Source organism: Poecilia reticulata, chromosome 18 (assembly GCF_904066995.2).
Source record: "Poecilia reticulata chromosome 18, P_reticulata-male-v2, whole genome shotgun sequence".
NCBI lineage: Eukaryota > Metazoa > Chordata > Actinopteri > Cyprinodontiformes > Poeciliidae > Poecilia > Poecilia reticulata.
In genome coordinates this window covers 28,323,892-28,349,618 of record NC_088847.1, presented here as the reverse complement: position 1 = coordinate 28,349,618, position 25,727 = coordinate 28,323,892, and the positions used below count along the sequence as shown (strand labels likewise).

Here is a 25,727-nt window from a genome sequence, read left to right as displayed (position 1 = left end):
CGGTACAGATCCCGGTACAGATCTTACCCGGTTCAGATCCCGGGTAAGATCTGTACCGGGTAAGATCTGTACCGGGATCTTACCCGGTACAGATCCCGGGTAAGATCTGTACCGGGATCTTACCCGGTACAGATCTTACCCGGGATCTGAACCGGGTAAGATCTGTACCGGGTAAGATCTGTACCGGGATCTTACCCGGTACAGATCCCGGGTAAGAAACTGTACCGGGATCTTACCCGGTACAGATCCCGGTACAGATCTTACCCGGTTCAGATCCCGGGTAAGATCTGTACCGGGTAAGATCTGTACCGGGATCTTACCCGGTACAGATCCCGGGTAAGATCTGTACCGGGTAAAAATTAGCTGGGGCTAATTTTTCATGAATTACTGCATCACCAGCAGATGAAGCGTCACTGACTGTGGAAACGGCTCTTTATGACAACATGCTGTTGTTATAAAGCATAACTGCGTTATACTGTTATAAACATGTTATAAACAATACGTTGAAACAATTTGTGATTAGCAACATGTCACTTTAACAAAAGTGTAAAAAGTTAAACTTTGTTTTAGCATATTGTAACAAAGCATTGATATTCTGCCGTAGCAACAATCTATTGTTGGAAACAATATGTTGTTACGAAGCAACATTGTTATAAACAATAATGTTGCTTTATAACAATGTTAAACAATAAATTACAAGGCAACATACTGTTATTGTAAGACAACAATGTTAACAGCAATATTGTTGCAGTATGATCTGTTAAAACTATGTTAAAATGTTATAAAACGATGTAAAGCAACATATTCAGGCTTTATAACTCATCCTTAAGATTGTTTATAACACTGTGTTATAAAGAGCGTTAAACGTGTTTTACACGCCACAATATGATGAAACAATGTGTGATAAGTCTAAAAAATTTAAACTTTTCTTCCCCCAAAGAAATGTGCAAAACTGGATAGTTTAAACCACTGGGAGGCCACAAAATGTATTTAATTAAAAATGCAAAAATTAGTTTGTTATACATATATTTTCTAGGTTTAATTTAAGTGATGGTTTCACATGAAAATCAGTCTGTGCTGCAGTTAAACCACACCTCGACTTGTGGGTTTCTTTACTTTCAGTAAGAACTCCAACAAGCAGAAGAAATAAAGCTTAGTAAAAAATATTTACTTCCACCCAACATGTTGAAACGCCTTGCTAAAGGGTCAGAGTCAGAGAGTTAGCCGTCCTGAACCGGGTTCAGCAGAGACGGAGCAGCTGATGAGCAGTCGGTTCCTCTGGACGCTTCATCGCGTTAAGCAGCGTTACTGTGCAGAATGCCGTCCTCCCGTTTGTGGCTTTAAAATATAAATATATGTACCACAGAGCCTTTAGAGAGGTTACGACAGCAGGGCGCGTCTTCAGCGAGGATGAGGAGGAGCCTGTCTGGGTGGTCAGGATGAAGAAATACCGTCGTCCTCCAAAACGTCTGAGAGCTTGAGGTAAAGCTGAGAGAAAGACGGACGTTCCTCCGGTCTCTGCAGAGAGAAAAATACAACTTCAGACACTTCCTCTAGAAAAACGGAGCAGAATCTGGAGCTCTTAAAGGGCCGGTACGCGTTTTCCAACCACATTGAGCCATTTTTTACAACAATAAAGTAACTGTGTTGTGCCAAAATGGAACAAGGCACCAAACTAGTATTTTTATCTAGTTTTCAGTGCACTTAAAATGAGACAAACTTTAACTTACAGGTGATTTTTCAGCAAAAAAAAAAGAGATTATTTTAGTGTGAAATATTTACTTTCCAGTTAACGTTGGTGGAAGTTTTAACGATAATTACTTACTACATCATTAGTTTTACAACAGTAATGTTGTAAAGGAAATAAATAAATCTTTGTTCCGGCTAAAAGAAATTCCTTTTATCTGCAACAATAAAATAAGTCTCTTGTTACCGTTTCAAAGTTAAGCATTGAAATAACAGAACAGACCACCAGATGGCGCTACATTCAATAATGAATAACCATTGCTCTGGAAATAAGACCTTTTATCATCAAAAATACAAATATTAGTGCCAATTTCGATCTTCACTCCATGAAAACTGAAAAATCATGCAATTAGTACCACTTACAGATAGCAGTGTTATACATATTGTAAAAAGTATATTTAATAAAAAGGCAGTTAAAACATAAAAACTCCTCCCACTTCTGCCGTTAAGTCATCAGGTACAATCTTCTCACTGTCAATAGTCAGAATTTGTTTTAGATTATTTTTTTAAACTAAAAATATATCAGATTATTTACTTGAATACATATATTTTTTTGTTAACTCCATGTTGAAATGTTCTCCAAAGGAAAAATCCCTCCACCAGCATATAATTTGTGCCGTTTGCTCTGTGAATCCGACGCCAAACTGGATCAGGGCACAAAACCAGTGAAGCAGTGAAATGTCTCAGGAAAAGGCTGAAAAAGCAGATGTCTACGGTTTTCCTTCCACGTACGTTGTCCCAACAGAGCTGCATGATGTCGTACAAGGCGGACGGGGCCATCTTGGGCCGGAACAGCCGGTGGCCGTTGGTTACCATGGCAACCACTTCGTGATTGAGACTTTGGTCGAACGGCATTTGGCCCTCTGTGAACACCTCCCACATCAGCACGCCTGGACACACACAAACACGAGCAGGTTAACGTCTTCAAAATGCACCTTAAATGTTCTTGTTTTAGCTCATCAAACAAGTTTTAACATAAAAAACAAAAAAAAAAAAAAATCTGTTTTCAAATAATTATTTGGTTTATTAAACTATCAGAACCCAACCAACCCAATGCTTTTGTTGCATTTTTCCAGGTTTTGTCTGATGATAAAATAATCTGAAAAACAGTGGTGGCAACGCCGTCGCTAATCTGCTAATAGCAGAGCTAATTTTGCATTTAGCGCTTTTGCTAACTTTGAAAACACTTAGCACACTTAGCTTCTCCTGGATTAACTTATTTAGATAATTCTAAAACACTAATTCACTTTTCTGTTTTGAAAACTTTCAGTTGGATGAAGTTCAACATCTGTGTTGACGTTTTTGTTATTAACTGTTAAGAATTCTTCATTTAGTTACAAAGTTTATATTCATGCTCTTATTTTGAAATGGGGGACGTAGCAGATCCGTTTCCTCTTATGTTCTCTTTTTTCTCCCTCCAGTAAATGTTTAAAACTACAAACATACAGGAAATAAAACACAGACAGCAGAGAAAAATATATAAATATAAATAAAATAAGGGTAAAAGAGAACATGTAAATTATAATGTCAAATTTAAAGTGGTGATTGAGGGTGTATATATAATTTAAATTTAAGTTGGCGCTTTAGAATTAGCTTCCGCTAGCTTTACCATTAGTCTCCTCTAGTCTAGCATTAGCTTCTGCTAGCTTTAGCATTAGCTTCTGCTAGCTTTAGCATTAGCTTCCTCTAAATACCATCTTGGTTTGTTGTTTTAGAGTTAGCAGAAGTAATGTTGACTCATTTCAGGGTGAGTTTCTCAGCTCTGTACGGGTGTTGATGTGTAAATGTGTGGTTATGTGGTTTAAACGCCCTCACCGTACGACCAGACGTCCGACTTGTTGCTGAACTTGCAGTAGTTAAAGACTTCAGGCGGAGACCACTTCACAGGAAACTTGGCGCCTTTGGTGCTGGTGTACTGGTTGTCCAAGACGTATCTGCAAACGGAGCGTTGAATGACCGCAGATCTGTTTGAGTGATATGAAAATAATCAGAATATGGAGTCATACCTGGCCATGCCGAAGTCAGAAACCTTCACCACCATGGCGTCGTTCATCAGGCAGTTCCTGGCCGCCTTCAGGAGACAAACAGCTCGTAAATGAAACAGCAGCAGTGATTGCAAAGCCCCAATCAGAACCCGTGAAGAGCCGTACCAGGTCTCTGTGGATGAAGCTGTTTGCCTCTAGGTACTCCATGCCTTCACAGACGTCCAGGCACATTTCGAGCAGCAACCCGGGGCTGAAGCTGCCGCGCCGCTGCCTCAGGTAGTTCACCAGGCAGCCCTGCTGCATGAACTCTGTGACGATGTAGATGGGCCTCTGCTGGCTGCAGACGCCATACAGCTGCACCAGCTTAGGGTGGGACAGCTTCCTGGAGAGACGGCAGGAGAATGACCGGACCGTCACAAGAAAATCCAGGTTTTTGGGTTCACTCACACCAGTCCTGGTCACGCCGCTCTAATTGAACTCCAGCTTGTTTGCCAAGAGCGTTTGGTTCAATTGTCTGTGGTCTCTGATACGAACTCTGGTCCACTTAAAGTCTCTGTCTCGGTTTAGCTGAAGTGAACTCTGGTTCATTTCAAATCCATATGTGAACACCAAGCAAACCAGAGCCCGCTCCACAAGCAGGAAGTGGGCTACAGCACAGGGCATTCTGGGTAAATACAACCAAAACAAACACACTAGTCTAGTCCTAGGGGGAGAGATGACTAGGACTCTTTGTTTGTTTTGAACGTTACGCTGAGTGACTGCATTTCCATTACAAATGTGCGCAAAATTTGTAGATGTCCCACTAACATCGAACAAACACTATTTCGGAATTGCTGTGTTTCTGTTAAACAAGAAACAGAATTAAAATCACATGTGTGTTTAAATCATGTGATGCCATAAAAAATATGCCACTGCATGATCCTCCAGCTACTTCCTGTTGTCGTCTTCTTCATGGTTTCTGCCAGTAGTAACACCCGGTTGTTGATCATGAGACTCGTATGATGCAACAAAGTCATTTCCATTGAAGGATAGCAAAATAAACCAATTTTGATTTTAAAAAACTCTTCATCATAGCCTTAAAACATTTTAGAAAAATAAATTACTTTTCCATTAAGCAAAATTTATTTTCCCACTTTGTAAAACACTGGAAACGTGGGTCTCCATCCCAACTCAAATCATCTTTTTTTGAACAAATCTGATTATTACAAATGTTTTTAGTTGCAGTACCTTTTATTACTCACTAGATGGCGACAATTTAAGAGTACACCACTGCAGTAATTCTAGTTTTGCTCGTTTTCTCGCCCTTACATCATGAGTTTGGCCTCTTCGATGAAGTCCTCCTCGTACATGGCGCCCTCCTTGATGGCCTTGATGGCCACCTTGTGCTGAGACCTCCACATGCCGAGCCTCACCTGGCCGTACTGACCGCTGCCCAGCTCCTTCATGAAGGTCAGCTCGTTAGGGTTGATCTCCCACATCTCTGCAGATACAACAGATCCAGGTTTAGACGAAGAGCAAGAAAATACTGCAAAATATGTCAACTCAAGTCTGGAGTAAAGGCCTCCAGCGCTTTAGAAAGATTAACAATAATCTGGCTGTTACCGTAGCTGAAACCCGCCGTCGACGGACCTGACTTGTCCTGCTTTCCTACAGGATATCTGAGCCTGGCAGCAAGACCTGAAAAACAAATAATTCACACATAAATGATCTGCTATACAAATATTTAAAGGGGCAGTAATGAGTATTTTCCAGCCACACAGTGCCATTTTATAGTACAGTCCACTATGTTGCCTTTAGTTGTTATAAAAATGCTACATATATCAAATATAACTTAAAATAAATTTGACTGTAATTCAACATCTTTAAATTGGGCCTCTGTCTCTTTAAGAAGCTCCTGCTCTGTCTAAAACTTTGCCTCCAGGAAGTCATCCCAGCATGGCTCCACCGTAACGTTTTTACCAGCGTTTCACTGAGAAGCAGCTCCTATAATGAGCTCAGCAGATGCTCATTTCCACCAGGTGTTTGCTAATTGCTGCTGGCTAGTCTGAAGGAGCCGAGTTGAATCTAGGATGCTTTGAAACTGCAGCTGGAAGGAGGAGCTTCGGCCTTGAAGGCGGGGCTACGTCCACCCAGGCGTTTTGCACAGCTGGGTTGTTGCCATGGAGATTAAAGGATTTCTCAAGCAGTCATGAAATAATCAATGTTGTGATACGATAAAGCTAAAAGAAAGTAAATTTTACATGATGCTGCCCCTTTAAGAATTAAACCCCCTCAGCATCTCATGCCAAATTGTGTTAAAACTTTCAGTGTAATTAAACAGCTATTCATAGAAAGAAAAGAAAATATAAAGTTTAGATGTAATGTTGGTGCCAAGCATTGGTTAGCATAGCATGAGTTTACATAGACATAACATTGGTTAGCGTCGGCTAAGCTCCGTTCTGCTGGGTTTTTTTGTTACCGGCTCCGTTGTGGCTGTGGTACTCGATGAGTTCAGGGATGGAGCTGAACAGGTGTTTCTCAGCCAGGTAAAACTTCCTGGGCGTGCATCGCGTCTCTTTAATGTGATAATGTTTAATCATTGGACCTCCTTCCCTACGAAACACAACAAAACAGCAGATGAGAGGGAGAAATAGGAACAAATCCATGTTAGACTGAAGCCGAACCGTTTGGTCTGTAAGCAAAACGCAACGTGTGGAGGAAAACTATCACTGCGTATCTATTGCTATGTGTTACAACGGCCTAGTCCAAACCTAAGTGCAGCTGGGAGCCTGAGGCAGATATTGGGGTGACTCTGAACCCATCCAATCACTGAACAGATGCTTAGAACAGATCGATGTGTGGATGAGCCAAAACTTTCTCCAGCTGAACAGAAACAAAACTGAAGTTATTATATTTGGACCTAAAGAGGAGCGAACCAGAATCAATGCTCAGCTTCAGTTATTACAACTAAAAACCAGCGATCAGCCCGAAACCTGGGAGTAGTGATGACCTCTGACCTGAACCTTCAGAGCTACATTAAGACAGTCACAAAGTCGGCCTTCTATCACCTGAAGAACATCTCCAGGATTAGAGGACTGATGTCTCAGCGCGATCTAGAGAAACTCATCCATGTGTTTATCTTTAGCCGCATTGATTACTGCAACAGCGTCTTCACAGGTCTGACTAATAAATCAATCAAACAGCTGCAGCTGATCCAGATGCTGCTGCTCGGGTTCTGACTAAAACCAGGAAGATAGAGCACATAACACCAGTTTTAAAGTCCCTTCACTGGCTCCCTGTAGCTCAAAGAATAGACTTTAAAATACTGATGTTAGTTTATAAATCACTGAACGGTTTAGCACCACAATACCTTAAAGATCTGTTATTACTGTACCAACCGTCTAGACCCCTCAGATCTTCTGGTTCTGCTCTGCATCCCCAGAACCAGAACCAAACGAGGAGAAGCAGCATTCAGTTTCTATGCACCACAGATTTGGAACAAACTTCCAGAAAACTGTAAAACAGCTGAAACACTGAGAGCCTTTAAGTCTCAACTTAAAACCCACCTGGTTAGAGCTGCTTATGGCTGAATTAGGGTTAGAGTGCGGGTTTTGATGTCTTCCATGTTTTTATGTCTTTAATGTTTTTAATTTCTTTTAATTTCTTTAATGTTTTCTTTTTATTTCTCGTCTCACTGTCTATTCAATGTTGCATAACTCTGTATTTCTGTGTTTATTGATGTAAAGCCCGTTGAAATGCCGTGCTGCTGAAATGTGCTATACAAATAAAATTTGACTGATTGATTGATTGATTAAACTTCAGCTATGATGTAAAGAAAAATGGTTGAAATCTTAAACCAGTCAAGACAAAACTCCAATATTAATACTCAACACAACTGAGGTTTGGTTTAGTTCACATGTTTAATTTTAATAATGGGCTAAATCCAGTCAAATCAGGGGTTTAAAAATATCTAAAAAGCTAAATATTAATTATATTAACTAACAGAAGTTTTGTCAGGAATCTAAAACAAACAAAACCAGTGAAATTAAGGCTAACAGGGATTATTACCCAGATCCTGCTTTGGTGTAAAGAGAGACGGTGTATGTAGACGGATGGCTGGAGTCTCTCACAATGAAGGCTCCTTCTTTATCCTGCAGGGGGCGACAAACACAAACAAACCAAACATATTGGTTATTTAACAGATAAACTGCTTGATATTTAACTGAGGAGATTTAAATAAAAGCTTCTGCGTCTGAATCAGTCATGTTATGAAGGTTTACGTTAAAATATTAAAAGTGAAGAAGCAGAAAATGAATAATAATAAACACTGACCTCCTTCCTCAGCAGCTCCTCGGCCATGTTCCTGTTTACGCCCTTACTGTACCACCTGAAACAAACATTATAAGACTTTTATCACTTCCAACACTTAATCTGAGAGATTACCTTATATTCTGTAATACATGTCAACCTAAATGTGACTTTTATTTTTTTTAAATGCATGACAAATTCAAAAAGTTCTTGTGAAACTAAAACAACTTTCAGGTGAGGAATGTTTAGGTTCATATTTGTAGCCTTTGCAGTAAAACTAGCAGATTAAAAGAGTAATTTAGCTGCACTGTGACTTAAAACAAATCTAACTGGGCAGCAAAAAACACATTATATGTAAATAAATCAACTGTTTGCAAATTCTTACAGCAAATCTAAACCATTTGAAAGAAAATCCAACTTGGACATCTGAAATATGTACCAGAAATGCTACCTGACGCGCTATTGGCTGGAGTTAGCAAGCCAGCCAATCAAAGAGCTGTCTTAGTTTTTCCTTGGCGCTGATTGGCTGAATCCTCGAATAGCGGAAATAAAATAAACCGTAGACGTTAGCTTCTGCGTTAGCTCTAACGGTTTCTACTGCCAGTGTTAAAGCATATTAAGGTACATTTGGTGTTTTAAATATTAAAATAAGCGGTTATAAGCGTTTTTAGAGGATAATTAAAGTATTTGCAGGCCACTGTGGTTCCTACTTCTACCTATAAAGGAGGGAAATGTTTTAGCATCTAGATTTAGCAACAAGGAGGCGGGACGATAGAGTTGGTTTAACCTGGGCTAGCTCTGTATCTATTTTGCTTTAGATTTAAACTACTGGACAAACTCACCTCTTTACATCTCTTTCTTCTTCTACTACTCTCCAATGATTAATTATTTGCTGACAAAGTTATTGCTGACCTTGTTTTTGTCAGTTAATTTTCTCCTCATGCTTTCATTGTGAAGGGACAGATCTAAAACTTTACGTATTGGGAGAAAAGCTGCTTGTAGAAACAAAATATTGTTTTTATCGCATCTCTTGGTTTTATCCTGATTAGTTAATGAAATAAATTCTCAATGAAATTTTAGTCATTAAAGTGAACTTTTACATTCATTAATGAAGAAAATCTTCATACTCGATCATTCTTTCACTAAATTTATGATCGGTGCGAGTTAATAAAGTTAATGACTGATGAAAGCTGCAGACATTTAGACTAAATCAGCAGCAGGTTTCAACTTTGAACCAGGAAATATTTCAGCCACTTACGCGAACTGCACCAGGTTCCCAGACGTTTTCTCCGTCACATAGTTACTCGGGATGTAGCCTTCCTCCCTGAGAAACAAACCCAGAAAATCGAGTTTAAAAAGTACAAACAGTGGGAAAAAAATCTAGTTTATTCTGCAAAAAAGTGTAATTCTTTACATATTTAACTGAAAAACGGATTAATTTAATCACTTTCCCTACTGAGGCGTCCAGCTCTTTATATTGATTACACACTGTAAAAACATAAAACCTTGCCAAATATTTTTGGTCTGATTTCTAGTGCAAATATAAAATGAGACAAAACTTATAAGTAACTTTTATGCAAGATAAAGGAGCTTGTTTTAAATCAATCATTCCTTAATATTGATAAAAAATAATTCTCGTTTCACTGAGAAAAATGTTTTATCATAAGTGAAATAATCTGCCAGTGAAACTACTTGCTTTTAATCAATATTACTGACTTAGAAAAAGCTTTCTATATGTTGCTGAAAAGTTTCTTGTGAGTTAGTTTTGTCTTATTTCAAGTGTACTAAGATATTTGCACTGAAAACGAGACAGAATCACTAGGTGAGAGTTTGTGTTTTTGCAGTGCACACGCCTGCAAAAACACCTGGTTCTCACTTCTTGTGAGAATCAGGTAAATTGCACCGTCTGCATTCTTAGCAACAAAGTTCTAGTTTTACATTAACCAGCTTGAGCTGCAGGGTCAGCAGTAGAGCATGTATCTTTGTGTAAAGCACTTGGCTATGAAGGGTGCTACGTAAACAGAGTTTACTTTACCATCACTACCGTAGCACAAATTATAAGCAAATTTTCCCACAAATAAGTACGATGTTAAATTTGTCGAGTGATAAAGTGACAGGAACTACATTTGTGACATGGATAGAAATACTTCACTGAGATACTTCTTGATACTTCTTGTACATGCCCTAAATCACACAAAGATTACAATAAAAATATTTAGATATTTTTAAGTGGAAAAAAATGACCTCTGATTGCTTTAACTTAATAATTTTGGCTCACAATGTAAAAATGGTGGACATTGAAAAGATTTAGCCAAAATGGTGGACATTGAAAAGGTTTAGCCAAAATAGTGGACATTGAAAAGATTTAGCCAAAATGGTGGACATTGAAAAGGTTTAGCCAAAATGGTGGACATTGAAAAGGTTTAGCCAAAATGGTGGACATTGAAAAGGTTTAGCCAAAATGGTGGACATTGAAAAGGTTTAGCCAAAATGGTGGACATTGAAAAGGTTTAGCCAAAATGGTGGACATTGAAAAGGTTTAGCCAAAATAGTGGACATTGAAAAGGTTTAGCCAAAATGGCGGACATTGAAAAGGTTTAGCCAAAATGGCGGACATTGAAAAGGTTTAGCCAAAATGGTGGACATTGAAAAGGTTTAGCCAAAATAGTGGACATTGAAAAGGTTTAGCCAAAATGGCGGACATTGAAAAGGTTTAGCCAAAATGGCGGACATTGAAAAGGTTTAGCCAAAATGGTGGACATTGAAAAGGTTTAGCCAAAATGGTGGACATTGAAAAGGTTTAGCCAAAATGGTGGACATTGAAAAGGTTTAGCCAAAATGGCGGACATTGAAAAGGTTTAGCCAAAATGGCGGACATTGAAAAGGTTTAGCCAAAATGGCGGACATTGAAAAGGTTTAGCCAAAACGGCAGACATTGAAAAGGTTTAGCCAAAATGGTGGACATTGAAAAGGTTTAGCCAAAATGGCGGACATTGAAAAGGTTTAGCCAAAATGGCGGAAGTGTTTTGCGTGACCTCTGCTCCGGTGTGCGACCTCTCACCCATACTCGTTGCGCGCCCTGAGCCAGTTGACGTCACATTTCTCCAGGATGACGTACTCCCTGCCGCAGACCAGCTTCAGGTCATGCGGCTCCATCCCTGGGAAGTCGTAGAGGGCCACCACCACCTCCTCGTCATCCTCGTCTTCGTCCTGCGGGACAGGAGGAGGACGGGGCCGGCGCTGCGGACAGCAGGACAGAGTGTTTGCGTCAGCGTCTCTGCTGCTCCTGATTCATCGGCTGCTGCTGCTCGACTTGTTTACTCACCGTGTTTTCCTGCCCAGGAATCGGAGGCAAAGGTTTTCTGGAAACTAGAAGAAGAGGAACAGAAACCGTCAGTGAAGCAGAAAGTTTCAATGTTTCCGTTTCGTCTTTCCTGGCGGGATCACTGCGACCTTTGACCTCAAGCTGAATGGCTCTCAAGAAGCTTTAAATGTTACACTTATATATAACTTACATTTTTCCTTCCACTCAACTTTCTATGCATAGAAGCGCACCATAGCTGACTAAATAAGTTGACTGACTGATGATGCTGCGTCACACTGAACAGGAAGTGTCATCATGAGGCGGGTCTTACTGTCTCCTAACAGGTTGTACTCCTCGCAGCCCAGCGCCTGTTTGTCTGCCTGGCGACAGCAGAGCCAGACGCCCTCCAGCCAGAACTGGGGGTGAAACTTTAGCAGCACGCCTGCGTTGTGTTGGATCTCTGGAAGCAGCAAAAACAACAAAAAGATCATATGAAGGAAAAACTAAGAGTAACATAGGATCTTTCTGCTGATTTAATAACTTTTTGCCTTTCTAAATCACTTTTTGTCTTTGTGTGAACAAATTAAGTGGGTATAAATTTAGTTTCATGCTTGGGGTTTGATGTCGAAACGGATAAACTGACCGACTGCAGCGGATCTGTGTTTAAAAATCAAACCAGATCAATCTGCAGACAGAGGGTCCACTTCCTGCCGAGTTAGCGCTTTGAGCTAAAAAGGAAGAAAGACAGTGCAGTGGAAACAGAGGGGGCTGCAGAGAAACCAGCCTCAGAGTGCGGTTCGAAGTGTGAAAACGTTTCACAGCATCCGCCCTCAACGCCATGATCATCAGAACGTGATCAAACAAAACATTATGGAGGTAAACAGAACCTCATCCGGTCCAGTAGCTACAGAACAACGGCATCCATTACTGCCCAACATCAGGGGAGATTAAAGGTGACCCATTCATTATGCTTCCTAACAAACCAAAAGTACTTGGTAAGATTTTGTACTTTTGCAGCAGATGCTGTAAATACAACTTAGAATAGCTCCATGGCCTAGAAAGAGCATGAAAATAAGTTTTTATGTAATAAATCATTCAGACTGAGCTGCTTTAAGGTGTCTCGTCACTTTAAATCCAAGCAAGCTGCTGCTGGCCACGCCCCCAAACTCCAAACTTACACTTTTACATTAAAATGGCTGCAAACAGATGAACCGGTTCGGTTTCTGGACGGTAAGTCAACAACAAAACACTTTATCTTTTCCACCAGCCATTATACAGCTGACCAAGTGTGCTGGAGTTCCGCTTTGTTGCTAAGTAACGGGTGGAGTTCTGCTGGGGTTGCTAAGTAACGGGTGGAGTTCTGCTGGGGTTGCTAAGTAACGGGTGGAGTTCTGCTGGGGTTGCTAAGTAACGGGTGGAATTCTGCTGGGGTTGCTAAGTAACGGGTGGAATTCTGCTGGGGTTGCTAAGTAACGGGTGGAATTCTGCTGGGGTTGCTAAGTAACGGGTGGAGTTCTGCTGGGGTTGCTAAGTAACGGGTGGAGTTCTGCTGGGGTTGCTAAGTAACGGGTGGAATTCTGCTGGGGTTGCTAAGTAACGGGTGGAATTCTGCTGGGGTTGCTAAGTAACGGGTGGAATTCTGCTGGGGTTGCTAGGTAACAAAATGGTTAATCTTCCAAAAGCCAAAAAAATAAAAAGGAAGAATAGAACAGATTATACCCGAAAGGGAAATTGATTATTAGTAAACAAGCTAGACCTTCCACGATGACGATAAAAGAAGTAAAATAATTTTTTAAAATATGTGCATACATAAATGTGATGTAATTTAAATATGACTGAATATAAATGAATAAATAAAAAAGTAACATTAACTAAAAGACAACAAAAAGCAGCCAAGTGATTTTTTTGAGCGCCTGTGTTTTTAGAAGCAAAATGAAAGAACACAAAGGAAACAAAAATATGAATTTTGCATAATAATCCCCCTTTAAACTTTTTTTTCTGATTTCCAACAGCAGCCTGGCAGATGACTTAAATGATCAAATATCTTAGATGAAATCTACAGGAAAAAAGTTCATGAAAATGTAAATTTTTCACCAATGATTTGGAGTTAAGTTCTGAAGAAAAGTCCAATGTTACAAAACTGCTGGTGAGAGCAGATGGGAAACAAACTGATGGATGAAACAGTGAATTTTCTTTTTCCAAACTTATCCAGACCTGGAAAACACTTGAATCAACTTCCAGGCTTTCCCAGGGGACCTTTACCCCCTGGCATCGTGCCTCTCGGTTTCAAACCACTGGAGGCGGCCATCTTGGTTTTTCCCATGTCTCATCTGCTAATCTTTCAGTTTGACTGGTTCTTGTTTTTATTGACCCACCATGTTTGAGCATCAAGACCCACAGAGATCTGCTCTTCTGACTGGGAGCGAAAACATACAGCGTGTTGGTATCGTACACAACCTGGACACAAACACAGAAACATTCAGGAAGATTTGGTGAATCTAAAGAAGTTTTGGTCAAAATTGTTACATTTTGAACAAAAAAGGACTAAAAATGTTCTTGTTCCTCCTCAGGAATGAACTCAACATGCAATACTTTAGATACATAAAGTAGTCAGACTTGATGATGGAAAGAGACGTGTAAATTATTATATCTTCCCGACTACCAGTAGTTCATTTTTGTCCTCTGTAGAGGACATTTCTAAACTTGAATATCTCCCACACCCTGCATCCTACTGAATTAATTCCTTTTGGTATCTGGAGACATTTAGGGCTTTTCAATGATACCACATGTGAAGGGGTGGGACTTTTTTACCTTCCTTTTTCTAATTCATAAAAATGGCATTTATCAGTAATAACACATTTTATGGGAAGAGACAAAGTAAGTGCATAAAACCTTTTATTCTCTTACAAAGACTGTGGGATTTAAAAAAAATGGTGATTGGGCAATATTTTTTTCCTGGTAGTCAGGAGGATATTCTAACAAATTTTTATAAGGAATACTTCTAAAACCAGTTTAAACTTTAAAAGTCCCTCTTTCTTTCGTGGAATGGAGGAACTGGGGAAAAGAATGCAGATTAAAGTGATAACCAGATAAAAATCCTGGAGAAAGCGACTCGGCAACAAACTGGGAGAGTAAAAGTTAAAATGTGAAATAATAAACCCAGTTAACAGAGTTGGGCATGTTTACGGTCAGTTGGTCTGACCAGGAAGCCGTGAAGGATGGAAAAAGGACGTTTGCAGGTAAGAAACGTGTGGGAGTGACTGCAGTTCCTCTCTTCAATGAGCCGAAACGCTGATCTGCAGGTTAAAGCAGCTGCGGCTCGGCTCTGATCGTTATCTTGGCGCAGACGCATGACGCCTTTTCATCTCCAAGCGTGATGAGAGCTTCACTTTTCATCGTGCTTTTAGCAGAATGCAGCGGCGCTGCGTGTTTTTGGTTTACCTGGAACGGGTATTTGTTCTGGCAGGGGATAATCCCACCTCCAATCTTCACGATTTCCACACATCTGATGCGGCTCAGCTCCACCGAGCCCCTCTTGAACTTCTTCTGTTGGTGGAAAAAATGCGTCAGAAATGCTTTCTCTGTTTCTTCACACTTAACATGTCAGTCGACAGACACTTTGGTTTCTGAGCTGGAGTTTATCTGATGAGTAATAAGCAAACGCTCGTTTCATTTCTTTCTTTTTTTAACTTGATGATATCTAAAAAAAAAAAAACTAAAACTGTCATTTCCTCTAGAACAGTTTTTGATTTGGTTATCTGCCTGACTGTGGAGACATGTGGGCGTAAAACTGGATTCCTCTCAAACCAAACTGCATGCGAACTGTAACTACAGTAAAATAAAAATGTTTAGATAAAAATGGAATCCTTTTAAATCTACATGAATAATTTCTGCGTAGTTTTATGTCAGATTTAGGCTTAAAATAATATTAAAGTTGAAGATTAACCTTCTGAAACACATAAAGACGATTATAAAATCAGCCTTCTATCGCCTTCCAGACCTCTCAGGTTCTGGTTCTGCTCTGCATCAGAACCAGAACCAAACACAGAGAAGCAGCATTCAGCTTCTACGCACCGCAAATCTGGAGCAAACTTCCAGAAAACTGCAAAACAGCTGAAACCCTGAATGCCTTTAAATCTCAAATGAAACATTGACAGACATTTTGAAGTGTATTTACTTGATGACAAACACTGTCGATACACTGAAAAAACACAAAATCTTACCAAGTAAATGAATCTGGTGTCTACTGTCTACTTCAAATATCTTACTACACTTAAAAAAATACAAAACTAACTTAAAAGTTAGAAAGTTCAGAAAGAAATAGTACTTTTCCATCAATGTTAGGGAATTATTTTACTTCAAAAGCTCCCATTTCTTTCTTAAAAAATACTTTTAAGTTAGTTTTGTATTCTTTTACGTGTAGGATGATATTTGCACTAAATCTAGACCAAAATACTTGGTAAAACTTTGTGTTTTTGCAGTGTACAGGCTACATGTGGGCCTATCATGATAACAAATTGTCCTGGACGATAAATTGACCCAGACGTTATTGAACTAAACAATAATATTGTTGTTTTGATACGATTTTCAAGTAATATAATGGTGATGGGATAATAAAAATGCAAGAACACATTAAAAAAAAAGCAATAAACTTTAAATTGTGATGAAATTTTAACACTGGAACTGGAAGACATTTTAAATATCCAAAATAAACAAAACAACAAATAAAATTGTCCTGAAAAAGAGATCAAAACACCAGACTTCCTACTAAACCTCAACCTTGTCATGGGATTCATTTATTTCTTACTGTGACCGGCCCAGATTTCAAACTGAAATCCTGTGTTTGTGTGTAAAGCTGAGCTGCCACCATGTTGATGTTTTTAAATAAAAAAAAGCAGGCAGGAAGAGCGACCTCTGGTTTCCCTTCGTAGTACGTCAGCCTGGTCTTGGTGAGGACAAACACTCGTTCCTTGTAGTTCAGCGGCGACGTCCTTTTCTTCTGCTGCGAACGCTTGATCAGCGTCTCCTGCAGTAGCGAAACGGCACTCATTCTGGCTCCACCTGCAGCATCTGTCCGTCAGTCCGTGGCGCTACGCCGCGAAGGGACGGAGCTGGGCTGAGAGGAAATACAGCAGCAGTGAATTCAAACGCCAAAAATGGCCTAAAGACGAATCGTTTCTGGAAAAATATTCATCTTTTACATTCCAACCTCGACCAACAAAGTATTTCACTAGCATTTTATGTGACATAAATTAGAAACAACATGTATTTTCTGGACACAGTGACATTTTGTGACAATCAAGTAACTACGTCACCTTCAGTTGTCATTAAAATATGACGTCTTGAAATTGGGCTTCTGTCTCTTTAAAGGGACAGTATCATGTAATGATGTTATTCTCGCATCATAAACAAACCTGGAGCGATAACTTGATTCCTTCAAGCATGTTTGAGAAATCTTTTAATCTCCATGGTGCAAAAGCCTGGCTGGACCTAGCCCCGCCTTCAAGGCGAAGCTCCTCCCCCTCCCAGCTCCTTCAGACTAGCCAGCAGTAATTAGCAAACATCTGCTGAGCTCATTACAGGAGCCACTTCTCAGTGGTAAAGATGTTGTTAAAGGCTTAATAGAGGAGCCATGTTGTGATAACTTCCTGGGGGCGGAGCTTAATGAAGAGCAGGAGCTTCTTAAAGAGACAGAGGCCCAATTTCAACGACATTAAATTATGAATTCGAGTTTCTTATAAGTCATATTTGATATATTTTCGTCTAATATTTTTATTACAACTGAAGGCAACAGTTACTTGATTGTGCTATAAAATGGCTGGAAAATACAAAATACTGTCCCTTTAAGAAGATCCTGCTCTTTCTGACACACCGCCTCCGTGAAGTTATCACAGCCTTAGCAGCGTTTCAGTTTGTTTTGGCGGCGTTTCACACAGCAGCTGATGGTTGCCATGGAAACGAAAGGGCTTCTTAAACATTTTGAAACAATCAAAGCAACACCCCAGGTATGTTAATGATATGAGAATAACATTATTACATAAAGTCAATTTTACAGAATCTCCATCCTTTGAAAAGGAAAATATTTGCTGTGTGCTACAAAAATCAGGTTTCTGTACGAGACTGGAAATAAATAAAAACATGTCGTGTTTAAAAACTGGGAAGCAGCAAATATGTAGAAGAAGACGTTCTGATCAGACGCGACCAAAGTTTGTTTTTTGACTCGGATACAAAATGTTGGAAAATTTCAACGCTGCTCATCATCATCTCAGAAAACCTGCTGGTCCTGACATGAGACTGAAAGAGCAGTTCAGCTTCCAGCAGGAGATAATGAAGTTAAATCAAAGCATATCCATGTGTTAGAATGGCCTAGTCAAAGTCCAGCTCGAAATCCAAGTGAAAATCTAAAGGAAGATCTAAAATAAAGTAGCGTTCACATCGCATTTTGAAAACAAAAGTGGGGAGAAACGTCCGTCTCTCAGTGGAAATGATAGAAATATTCAGATTTCTTGCAGCTTTTACGCATTTCAATCTGGAAATTCATGTTAATCTTTCTCAGATTAAAGTTTTTTCTCACGCTTTGAAAACCACGTCCGCTGTCGCCACATGCTTGGAGGAGGAAGAATAAACCGCCAAGTTAATGACCGAATTTCCTTAGAAAGAAAACTTGTTTCCAGCTGGAGAATAAAGAGATTTTACAGGATTAATTATCTGTTGTTTGAATATAAACTGAACCCGTTTTGTCAGGAACCGGCTGGGTTTACTGTGAACTGTGCTGCTCACATTCACTGAAACTTGTTCCTCCAAAATTAGTTCCACAAAACCGAGACAAATGGGTCGGTCATTTATAGAACCGGGTCGGCGTGACCAGAAAAACCTCAGAGAGGAAATCGTTCTGCACAGAGAGAAAAGGAAGAAAAAGAAACCGGCTCCTGAACCAGAACTTGAGAAAAGTTTTGCTTAAAAGTCGACCCGGTTCGTGTTCGGCTTCCGCTTCTGGACCGGGTCTCACTTCCATCTGTGTTCTGGACAAACGCAGCTAAACAGGACATTAATCTGCTTTTATTTTTAACAATTTCCTCAAAAACAAAGTCACATTTTGGAGAATATTTATAATCCGTTCTAAAAAATGTGAATCAAAAATACTGTCAAATATTACAAAGAAAACATGTTGAGTAGATCTGTCTGGATAACTTTACTGGATTGTTGCGAAAAACAATAATATTGTTATTTTGAGACCTTTTCAAGTCACATAATGGTAATAATAATAATAAATACAATAATACGACGACGTATTAAGGAAATTCTGGGTAGAGAAAAGGACTAAATTTCCTAAATAAATTGTCAAAATAAATTTTTAGCAAAATTATTAGGAAATTTCTGGATTTGAAAAGTCAAAATGTGCAAAAAAAATCTGAAATTTTTAGATTAGTTTTTTCTAACTTCAAAGTTTTTTCTCAAAAATTTCAGATTAATGTCAAAATTTCTGAAATTTTTCTACAAGATTTTCAACTTTTCAAACTAAGAAATTTCCTGGTTAAATTCTGAGATTATTTTCACAATTTCAGATGTTTTTCTAAAAAAATCTTTGACTTTTCAGACTCAATAATTTACTTTATTTGTTTGGCAAATTTCTGGGATTAATCTCAAAGTATCAGTTTTTTGACAAAAATTATTTCTATTTACACTATGCGAGCAGATCCTTTCAAAGATCTTTAAACTTTAAATTACAACAAATTTAAAGTCTGTTAGAACTTTCAATTTGTTCCAACAAACACTGGAACTAGAAGCCATTAAAATATCCACAATAATTGAGACAGAAGTCTGCAAACTAATTCATCATTCAAAAAAAGGCAAATTGAGACCAAAGCAAATTAACTGACGTTGCTCTAAACCAGTGATTCTTAACCTTTTTTGAGGTACCGAACCCCCCAGTTTCATATGCGCATTCACTGAACCCTTCTTATTCCTCCTACCCGCCCCCCACCCCCGCCGACACACTAAAGACTTTGTGGTATTCTTATTTAGTAATGTAATGATATTAGTTGTGTTACCACCCCCACGCCACTAGAGGCAGTAGCAACCCTGAAAAGATGCGACTAAGGAGCAGATTTAGAAGAACAGCGAAAGCTACAGAATGTGGTAAAAACTTTGAGTTTTGCTGAAGTAAATAAAGACACAAGTTCAAATCCCTGCTGAGAGGAGCTCCTTCAATCAGGGCTCCTCCGCAGCTCTGATTGGCTCAGCAATGTAACGTGATCCTCTGATTGGCTAAGCAATGTAACGTGATCCTCTGATTGGCTAAGCAATGTAACGTGATCCTCTGATTGGCTCAGCAATGTAACGTGATCCTCTGATTGGCTAAGCAATGTAACGTGATCCTCTGATTGGCTAAGCAATGTAACGTGATCCTCTGATTGGCTAAGCAATGTAACGTGATCCTCTGATTGGCTAAGCAATGTAACGTGATCCTCTGATTGGCTAAGCAATGTAACGTGATCCTCTGATTGGCTAAGCAATGTAACGTGATCCTCTGATTGGCTAAGCAATGTACGTGATCCTCTGATTGGCTAAGCAATGTAACGTGATCCTCTGATTGGCTAAGCAATGTAACGTGATCCTCTGATTGGCTAAGCAATGTAACGTGATCCTCTGATTGGCTAAGCAATGTAACGTGATCCTCTGATTGGCTAAGCAATGTAACGTGATCCTCTGATTGGCTAAGCAATGTAACGTGATCCTCTGATTGGCTAAGCAATGTAACGTGATCCTCTGCAGCAAAGCGGGGCGTCATCACGACTTTACACAAGTGTGTCTTTACCTCCGCGGCAGAGGCTCCGCCGAACCCCTGAGTCCGACTCACCGAGCCCCTGGGGTTCGATCGAACCAGGTTAAGAACCACTGGACTAGATGCACCAGAACTGGACAATTTGCCATTTTTCCAGCTTTTGTCCTGTAAGATCTGCTCAGTTTTCCGTCTTAAACTTCCTCCATTTTGGTTTCAAAGCTACAAAATCTCACCAACACGGTCACCGATTTCCCACGAGTCGCTAACAGCTGGTGACATATTTCCTCCTTAAAGATGTGAAAATGTTCAACTGCATCCAGGGGGGTCAAAGGTCACGAGTGCCAGCTGAGGAGGCGCCGTTCACAGACCCGACCAGAGGAAGAGTTCTCAGTTTAGAGTCACTTTACTCCAGATCCAACAGAACCAGCTTTGCCTCAACAGAACCAGCTTCGCTCCAACAGAACCAGCTTCGCTCCAACAGAACCAGCTTCGCCTCAACAGAACCAGCTTCGCTCCAACAGAACCAGCTTCGCTCCAACAGAACCAGCTTCGCCTCAACAGAACCAGCTTCGCTCCAACAGAACCAGCTTCGCTCCAACAGAACCAGCTTCGCCTCAACAGAACCAGCTTCGCTCCAACAGAACCAGCTTCGCTCCAACAGAACCAGCTTCGCCTCAACAGAACCAGCTTCGCTCCAACAGAACCAGCTTCGCTCCAACAGAACCAGCTTCGCCTCAACAGAACCAGCTTCGCTCCAACAGAACCAGCGTCGCCCCAACAGAACCAGCGTCGCTCCAACAGAACCAGCTTCGCTCCAACAGAGCCAGCTTCGCTCCAACAGAACCAGCGTCGCTCCAACAGAACCAGCTTCGCTCCAACAGAACCAGCTTCGCCTCAACAGAACCAGCTTCGCCCCAACAGAACCAGCTTCGCTCCAACAGAACCAGCTTCGCTCCAACAGAACCAGCTTCGCTCCAACAGAACCAGCTTCGCCTCAACAGAACCAGCTTCGCCCCAACAGAACCAGCTTCACTCCAACAGAACCAGCGTCGCCCCAACAGAACCAGCGTCGCTCCAACAGAACCAGCTTCGCCTCAACAGAACCAGCTTCGCTCCAACAGAACCAGCTTCGCTCCAACAGAACCAGCTTCGCTCCAACAGAACCAGCTTCGCCTCAACAGAACCAGCTTCGCTCCAACAGAACCAGCTTCGCTCCAACAGAACCAGCTTCGCCTCAACAGAACCAGCTTCGCTCCAACAGAACCAGCTTCGCTCCAACAGAACCAGCTTCGCTCCAACAGAACCAGCTTCAGTCCAACAGAACCAGCTTCAGTCCAGCAGAACCAGCTTCGCTCGCAGAGTTTCCACTGAATATAAAATCATGCAAACTTTAATTAGTCAATATTACTGATATATTTACTAGACGATAAATCGTCCCAGAGGTTATCGCGATAAACGATAACATTGTTGTTTTTAGACCATTTTCCAGTGATGCAACAGAAATAATGACATTATAATTTCAGAACACGTTCTTAAAGATCAATAAACTTTAAATTCTGATGAATATTAAACACTGGAGCTGGAAGACATTTTAAATATTCAGAATAAAGAAAACAAAACAACCAAAAACTAGCAAGTTAATTGAATTATAAAGTATCTGAAATTAAAACTGTCCCTCAAAAAATAAGTTAGTTGGAACAAAAACACCAGAATGAAAACTTTTATCATCCAGTTCTTGGTAGAAACTGAAAAACAATAAATCATGCAAATGGAAATTAGAAGAATTTTATCGTCTCTGTCAGAAAGACAACAAAATTGCAGTTCCAGTACAACCATATTGATTTTATCATTTATCTTGTGATTAATTGATTAATTGCGTCAGGCCTGAAGGTGACATTGTAATCTGCGTTTCATCTGCATAGTTTTGACAGATAATCTTATTTCCTGTAATAACTTGAGCGAGTCGGAGCATAAAGATACACTGCAAAAACACAAAATCTCACCAAGTGTTTCTGGTCTAGCTTGAATATCTGATAACACTTGAAATAAGGCTAAAACTTAGCAAGGAGCTTATTTTAAGTAAATTAAAATCCTTAATACTGATGAAAAATGTTTCATCATTGGAAGATAAATTCACTTAGAAACAAGAAATAAATGTTTTGTTACAACTGAAATAATCTGCCAACAGAACCAGAATTTCTTTCCCAATTTTAAGGAATTATAGACTTAAAATAAGCTCTACGTCATGATTAAATTTATTTGTAAGTTAGTTTAGTCTTATTTTAAATGTAATCAGATATTCAAACTATGAAATTCTTGGTAAGATTTTGTGTTTTTGCAGTGTACTGAATAAAAGGGGTCCTAGTATTGGGCCTTGAGGTACTCCGTATGTAATGAGACGTTACCTACTGAAACAAATAAATCCCTTTTCCTCTTTCTGAGGAATTATTAACTTAATCTCTTAAATCTCGGTGAGAAGTTAAGGGAAAGTCACTTCACACAAAAAAGACAAAACGAGAAACTAGATAAATATGGGAAAGAATGGAACATGAAACATATGTAACTTGAAAAAATAACTGTAAAAATCTAAATAATAATGCCTATTGACTGTAAAACTTTGCATTTTCACACTATTTCATTGTTTGCAGATGATATTGCGATATATTAGAGAGTGCAGAGAAGAAACTCCCACCGTAACCACACGTCTATAATCCAAATCTGAATTATCTCGACATTTTATCCCAACAGAAGAAAAAAAAACGAGACGAATCGACCTTTTGGCCTCCAACTCAACGTGATTCCAACGTCCATCAGCGCCGCTGATAAGAGAGAAACTCGATTATTGCTTCCTACCCGAGAAAAAAAATGTAATTTCTGGGTTTGTCAACATGATCAGTTTTTATTCAGCGGGATAAAAAAAGAAATCACTTCCTCAACATTAAGGACAGATAAGCAGCCACCAATCACATTTAGGACAAAATTAACCAAGCAGAAATTGTCACTTTTACAGAATTGATGTTTACCGAGAGGAACTGAGTGAGAATGGGGTTAAAGCGACGGCTGCGTTACCACAGCAACAACAAATCAGAATAAACGAGCCGCAGCTCGGGTCGGCAGAGACCCGGTAGCAGCTCAGAACCGGTTGGAGGAAAAGGAAATGCATGTTTTAAGTCTCCAACAGGAAGAGCCAGTTTTATACCGTTAAGATTCAACTCCAGAAACACTTTGAAGGGTTTTTCCTTTTAATTCACCAGAAATGAATCTGGTTAATCGTCTCTTTTTAAAAAAAACAAACAAACAGGAAAGCTTTGGAAACTGTTTTGGACCAAACTGAATCTTTTTGGGTAACGGAAATTACTGTTGCGTAACAAAATGTATTCATGACCAACTGGAGTTTGTTTCAAGAATTTCTCCAGAACTGATGACTGAAACGTCCCAAATAGACTTTAACTCCCATTTCTGAAACCAATTTTAACTTTTTGGTGCAATTTGGCTGAAACGTGCAAAACGTCTGCAGAAAAGAGCTGAAATCCTAACATTTGCATATAATTATTATTCATAGTTTTTAAATCAGGATTTCATTCATTCATTCATGAAGGGAGAAAAAAACCCGTCACTACATGAAAACCTAATTACCCTCTGAACTGGAAAACCGGTTGTGCAACGATTGGCAGCAACGGTTGCCATAAAGTTACTTCAGGAACTCGCAAGTTGTTAAAATTGTTTTAAAATTCAATTACATTTTTTTTTTAATTTATCCTAACAGGTCATTAAATGTTGTTATAGCTCATATAATCTGAGTTTCTTCAGATATTTGTTGTGGAGGGCTGGAAGGATCTCCAGTAGCAGTCAGTATCGCAGCGATTTTGAAGACGCCTCTGACTGAAGACAGTCTAATGACGTCATACCTGCTCAGTGTTCAGGCGGTAGATTCCAAATAAAACAGAAAAAGTCCAGGATGGCATCATCAGCTGTTAGCTAGCTCTGCTAATCCTCCTCCTTTGCTTTTGCCGCTCCTCTCTAAACGCTTCTGCTTCTCTCTCTGCATCCATGAAGCTCCTTTCATCTCCCCCAGGTCATAGTTAAGATATTATTTGAGATGCTAATCAGCTGCTCCCAGTTGTAAAAGCAACACCTTGTTGCCACGGTTACGCATTATAACAGCCCGAAAGTAAAAAAAAAAAGAAAAGTGAGAGCAAAGATCGTTCGGGCTGCACAGCGTCCAGAACCGGAGGGAGAAATCGTCACGGAGATCCCAGCGATCATCCAGAGGCTTCCTGGAAAACGTGAGACGAACGTTTTCAGAGGCCGTCTTACCTCAACGCGCGCCGTTAGTTTGGAAACATTTATTAACTTAATTGCTGAATCCATCATTAGAAAACTGACCTCTGCACCTAATTAGGCTTTTTTTTTTGTTTAGTTTTAGATATGATGGATGATTTGAAACTTTCAATATGACAAAAATCTGGAAAAATGGAACAATTATCTAAGGCATGTGCCAAACTGGAGGCGCAGGGGCCAAATCTGGCCCGTCAAAGCTACGTATGTGGCCCTCTTGACTCTCAATCAATCAAATCAAAGCAGTTTGTATCTTTGCAATACCAAATTAAACAAATGTGAAGATTTTAAAAAGTAGTTATTGCAGCGATTTTAGCAGATTTTTAATTGGTTTTATCAAAATATTCTGGTACAAAATGCGTTTGACACCCCTAATTTAACGGATTCAATATTTAAAATACCCAAATACAAGCGGACATGGGAGCAAAGATGAGGTCAAATATGTCATAATTAATCTGTTAATTGATGTAATTATCTTTCTGACCGTCTGCGGCGGCAGCCATCTTGGACCGGGCATGAACTGGAGACAATCAGTCACAGAAACCTCAGAATAACTGAAGCGTTCACCTGAAACCAGCAAATCCGCTCAAACATCACGTCATCATGTGACGTCATCAGCAAATACACCTTTGTTGTTGTTTTTGTTTACACACTTTAAAAAAAAGAGTAATATTTCTGTCATTTATTGTGGAGGAAATCCAGACTTCCTCACCCAGCTGCGTTTGTGTTAGCAGCATTTTTAAAGTGAATTATTTTTGTAGAGATTCAAGCCACAATTGCTAAAATCTGCGTCATCGAAGCAAGTTTTTGATTAAAAACATTTAAATAAACCGTCTACGGAAGCCACGGTGCACAAGTTTGACCAAAAACGTGTTTCCGACAGCACTTGAACGCAACACCGGCGTGTTCGCACCTGTCCGCAGGTGTTTTGACTTTGCATTCAGAAACAGGGAAACAGCACAGCTCGTCCTCCACAGCCTGGATCGATGCCTCTCTGATTGATTATGTCTCTTTCATTGACGTCAGATCAGATTGAGTGATTTCTAAAGTTCTGATTCTGACTTGTTTGGGGTTTTTCCACGCCGCCAGAGTGCGTTCAGAACCGAACCGGCCGGGTTTTCTCGGACCGTGAGGCGGTGAAATGCTCCGTCTTACCTTGACGCGTCATGCTCCGGGTCGCAGCCGAACCTCTGGCCCCTCACGACGCCGATGTGAAGCAGCAGCAGCAGGATGGAGGAAATGAAGAGGGAGGGAAGGAAGGGGGCGGACACGCAACGCAACG

The 25,727-nt window shown here is 40.0% G+C and overlaps 1 protein-coding gene across 1 annotated transcript; it reads right to left on the bottom strand.

Annotated features, from left to right (window-relative positions):
* Nucleotides 1–186: 186 nt before the first annotated feature.
* On the bottom strand, nucleotides 187–25,727 carry tec (tec protein tyrosine kinase). Its single transcript, XM_081599778.1, has 18 exons — nucleotides 25,601–25,727; nucleotides 16,235–16,438; nucleotides 14,764–14,868; nucleotides 13,698–13,779; nucleotides 11,654–11,782; nucleotides 11,344–11,387; nucleotides 11,080–11,258; nucleotides 9,277–9,342; nucleotides 8,043–8,097; nucleotides 7,779–7,861; nucleotides 6,190–6,323; nucleotides 5,334–5,408; nucleotides 5,040–5,211; nucleotides 3,897–4,113; nucleotides 3,753–3,817; nucleotides 3,562–3,680; nucleotides 2,479–2,636; nucleotides 187–1,518 (listed from the first exon to the last, which is right to left on the bottom strand). The coding sequence occupies exons 2-18, from the start codon at nucleotides 16,370–16,372 to the stop codon at nucleotides 1,435–1,437; spliced, it is 1,905 nt and encodes a 634-aa protein (XP_081455904.1). The 5' UTR covers nucleotides 16,373–16,438; nucleotides 25,601–25,727; the 3' UTR covers nucleotides 187–1,434.